Source organism: Spinacia oleracea, chromosome 2, assembly GCF_020520425.1.
Source record: "Spinacia oleracea cultivar Varoflay chromosome 2, BTI_SOV_V1, whole genome shotgun sequence".
In the NCBI taxonomy this organism is placed as follows: domain Eukaryota; kingdom Viridiplantae; phylum Streptophyta; class Magnoliopsida; order Caryophyllales; family Amaranthaceae; genus Spinacia; species Spinacia oleracea.
In genome coordinates this window covers 14,912,194-14,916,825 of record NC_079488.1, presented here as the reverse complement: position 1 = coordinate 14,916,825, position 4,632 = coordinate 14,912,194, and the positions used below count along the sequence as shown (strand labels likewise).

The 4,632-nt window shown below is 35.5% G+C and overlaps 1 protein-coding gene across 1 annotated transcript; it reads left to right on the top strand.

Moving 5' to 3' along the window:
- The first annotated feature begins 750 nt into the window (after positions 1–750).
- On the top strand, positions 751–4,322 carry LOC110804179 (uncharacterized). The gene is made up of 3 exons (XM_022009744.2): positions 751–934; positions 2,837–2,958; positions 3,677–4,322. The coding sequence occupies exons 1-3, from the start codon at positions 811–813 to the stop codon at positions 3,995–3,997; spliced, it is 567 nt and encodes a 188-aa protein (XP_021865436.1). The 5' UTR covers positions 751–810; the 3' UTR covers positions 3,998–4,322.
- Positions 4,323–4,632: the final 310 nt, after the last annotated feature.

Genomic DNA, 4,632 nt, shown 5'->3' with positions numbered 1-4,632 from the left:
ATGTGTATAAAAGCTATCTTAAAGTTAGCCCGTAAAAGTGATCGATTTTATATTTAAGTATATTGGGCTTATAGGTATCTTATTGGTATGGGTTAATATGTGTAGAGTCCCACTTCTATGTCTCTTATTTTATGAGCTAGGGTTAGGGTTATGGTCCTCGATTTATATGGTTTTCTATTCTCTCTGACATCCCATCATCAATAGAATATCAAGGGAGACCATATAAAATTGGAAGACCCAAAACCCACGGTTCATCAATCCAATGCAGAAAGGTACGCTTTCGCAATTATATTCTATCGATTAATCTAGTATGAAGTATTTAGTTTGGATTAATTATAACATGGTGGTGACCACAAGAAAGTAGTATTTGGTCCTTATTCACAAAAAGAACTTGAATTGGACCCTTTCTCACAACTGTTTTTTAAAAGGTCATTTATCACAATTTTTGAATTTTAAAAGGTCATTTCTAATAACTTTTCCATAAAAAAATATCTCCACTAATCCACTTTTAACTTAAGTTCATTCATTTCCTTCATATTCAACTCTTCTCCTGAAATTACGTGCCCAGTCAACTACTGTGAGTATTTTGCAACGGAGAGAACAATAGACTGACTCGACTCGACTCGAATGGAAGACGTGGGCCAGAAACTTCATCCAAGCTATCGGGCCACCGTTGACCCATTGTCAAAATGTGTGTACTCCTTTTTTACCTAAACTTGTGTCCAAATTTTCAACCAAAAAAAGTCCAACCCCTTTTTCTTAAAAACAAAACGATGACATCAATTTGGTATCATCAATCAATCGAGAGAGATGTTGAGTTCATCAGATATAGTGAAGAAGTTGAACTTGCAAGTTCATGTAGAAGGTGGATTTTTCATTGAAACTTTCAGAGATCATTCAGTTTCTCTCTCCAAATCCCAATTACCCCCACAATGTAAGTTTAAATTGAATTAAATAAAAATTTCCTTTTGCAATTAAGTTCTTCATGTCCGATTAAATTATGTTAATTTGATGATTTAGTTTTTGCTCTGTTAGATTCGAATTCATGTTCTGGGTATTTAATTATTTACTTGAATTTGGTTTTATGGTTTGATTAGTTAATAAGCAGCAAATAATTTCACGAATCAATCAAATAAGTTGAAAAAACTGCACACTTATACTCCAGCTTAAATATTTAACCATCAAATTTCTTTTGGGAATTATTTTTGATTTTGGGTGTTTAAGAATATTTTCTGATTGTAGTTGTAGTTAGACTTGGGATTGAGTTGCCTGTGACATGTGCGAGAAAGTCTTAGTTCCAATATTGATCAATATCACACACATGATTGTTTATGGAAATAGAGGGAGATGTAAAGTGTACGTACAATGGCGGATCTTAGACACTTTTACAAGGGGCAAGGGGCAGTAGAATAATTAAGCAATATAGTATGCAATTTATAAGTTTAGGAGAGGCCGCAACTAAAAATACACTATAAGTCTATAAATCATTCGAAGCTTTAGACAAAGGTGCTATTGAGATATTGGGGCCAGGCCCACCCGAGCCATATAGAACATCCGCCACTGGGTACATAAGTGAATATTTTGAATAAGGAAGACCTTAGACTTTTGTAATCTTTTGAAGAGACTCGAAGTAAACAACGAGTATGAAGTGGTCGTTTGGTTGGAGTGTTGGACATAGAAAGTACCTTGTTCTAGGATGTTTGTTTGCTCATGGATTTCCAAATCTTATGACTTGTACCAAGTTGTTTGGTTGATCGTGGAAAGTTGGAAGTTCCACCTGCCTAGGGAGCTAGATAAGGAATTTCCTCCATTTCGCGGGAATTGGAATTTCCTAGGAATTTCAGCTTTCTATGTATTCCCATTTCAACCAAACAAGCACTGGGTGTTGGAAACTTGGAATGACGTACTGCATAAGTGCATATTCTGCAATGTTGATGTTTCTACAAAAGCAGGAGAGTGTGATATGATCTTATTGTCAGGAATACAAGATTTTTGGGACAATATTTCTCTTGCCTTAAACCTCCTTAGGTTGTGAGATTAAACTATCTGGTCAGTATCTTGGTTCGTCCAATACGAGCTTAAAAAATTCATCCTTTTGGCATCCAACCTGATCGAGAGCCTTTGCTCTTACATAACTAATGAGTACTTTTTTTCTTGCAAATTATTATTGTAGTTATTCTTAAGCGTTTGAATGTGTGCGGAACACATTGTTTGTTTCACTTTGTTTCTCAAGTACTACATACCTACTAATTTAAGGTTTATAAAAACCTATATATGACTTGGGATTAAGTTGCCTGTGACATGTGCGGAGAAAGTCTTAGTTAATATCCGATATTGATCAATATCACACACATGATTGTTTATGAAAATAGAGGGAGATCCGGAGATGTATACCCTATAAGTGTGTAGGGTACATAAGTGAACATTTTGAACAAGGAAGAACCTAGATGTTTGTAATCTTTTGAAGAACTCGAATTAAACAACGAGTATAAAGCACTCGAATTACCAATGATGTCTTGGCCTAGTGGTTAACACTGAGGGCCTATGCACAATAGGTCTCGGGGGATTCGTCCCCTTGCCCCCATTTGTACTAGGAACTTCAGCTTCCTGTGTATTCCCATTTCAACCAAACAAGCACCGAATTTATGATCTCTTATCAGTTATCCATCCCTTCTCTGCAGCAGCCTTCTTAATGCTGTGAAATGAAATTCCGCCTTTTATTATCCCACTGAAAAGTGCAATCATCAAATGATTGTTCTAATTCTATATGTCTAAGTGTGGAACCAGTGTTATTTGAGATATGTATTGACACTGTTGAGACACTGTCTTATTGCAGACAAGGTTGATCGGGCTGTAAGCACATCAATTTACTTCTTGCTGCCGTCTGGGTGTGTGTCAAAACTTCACCGGATTCCATGTGCAGAAACCTGGCATTTCTATTTGGGGGAGCCTCTTACGGTAAAAGCTCATCATCTATGCATTATGATGTGATTTTTAATTAATTTGCTGCTTTGAGGATCTCTCTCTGTAACCTACCTTCATCTTCCATTACCATTTAGGGATTGCATGCATGATATTTAGGAAATGGGGAAGAAATTTGAGAAAGAGTTTGAACTTTGAAGTGGGATTCCTTTTTGGAGCTGACCATCTAGAGAAAAATGTGTAACCAAGCAATGAATAATCGAAAGGAACCTTAACAAAACAATGAATTAAGAGTAACAAAACGATTATTACTTGAAAGATTGAGGATTTACAGTTGGAAGAGTTTTTATGTTTAAACACATTGTACTCTAAGGATGTCATTCAGGAAGGTTTTGGGCCTTGCACTTGAACGTCCTATTAAGTTCTGTTTTGTTTGATTTATTTTGACTTATTTCAGACAAAATAAGTTCAGATAAGTCAAGTTAAGATAAGTTCAAAAAAAATAAGTTTTTCATACATTTTCACACACAAATAAGTTTACTTCAGAAATTCCAGATAAAATAAGTTCAAATAAGTTCAGATAAGTTAGGTTAAGTTAGGTTCTGATAAGTTTCTTCAGTCGTTTTCACTTGATAATTTTAAGTATATTTTTCGCGTGGACGATTTTTCTCTCTGTAATATATTACAGCAGCTTACTCTGAATTAAGTCTGAACCCAATCTAACCTGAACATTTGACAATTTTGGCCCTTATAGATAATAGAGCTTAACGAGAACGATGGAAGTATCAAGTTAACATGTCTTGGTCCAGATTTGATGGAGAATCAGCAACCCCAGTACACGGTGCCACCTAATGTCTGGTTCGGGTCCTTTCCAACCAAGGATATCTGCATTTCCACCGAAGGTGTGGCAACTAAAGCCGCCCCAAGAGATAACGAGAACCACTACTCTCTTGTCGGATGTACGTGTGCACCTGCGTTCCAATTCCAGGACTTCGAATTGGCTAAGCGAAGTGAGCTTGTTTCGCACTTTCTGAAATATGAGTCTCTTATTTCTTTCCTTACTTCTGATGACTGATCTTTTCAAAGACTGGTATGAGATCAGTTTTATAAGTTCAGTGTTGTCTCTCTTGTTGTTAATGCTGGAGAAATGAGTTTGACCGTTGGAAAATGGGTCTTGGTCCCTATTCACAAAAAACAAAAATCGGATTTGGTTCCTATCTCACAACCTTTTAATAAAAGATAATTTGTCACAACTCACAACTTTTTGACTATAAAAGATCATTTCTGACAAAAAAGTTCCTTTATTTTTCTACATATAATACTATAACTAGTGTGTGGCCCGGGCGATGCCCCGACTGCTACATTGAATAACGAAAGTTTTAGATTTTTCTTGAGCTCAATACTTGACCAAAATACATGTATTCTATAGAATGAAAAATATCCGTTAAGTTCGTCAAACACAGACATGCTAAGTCATTTATCATGGCAAGTAAGTTTTCAATCATATCATCTTACAATTTGTATAATTTGTTTTCTTGTGGAACTAAGTGCGTCAAATTAATAAACACCAAATTAGATATATATGCAGCTATGTAAGGCAATCCTATGACACCAAATTGGACATTATGTTTCTTCATGGTTGTCATAATGCTTTAATTTTTTTTCTTTTCAAAATAGTCCATAGACATTAAAAAGTCACATAAAAATTTA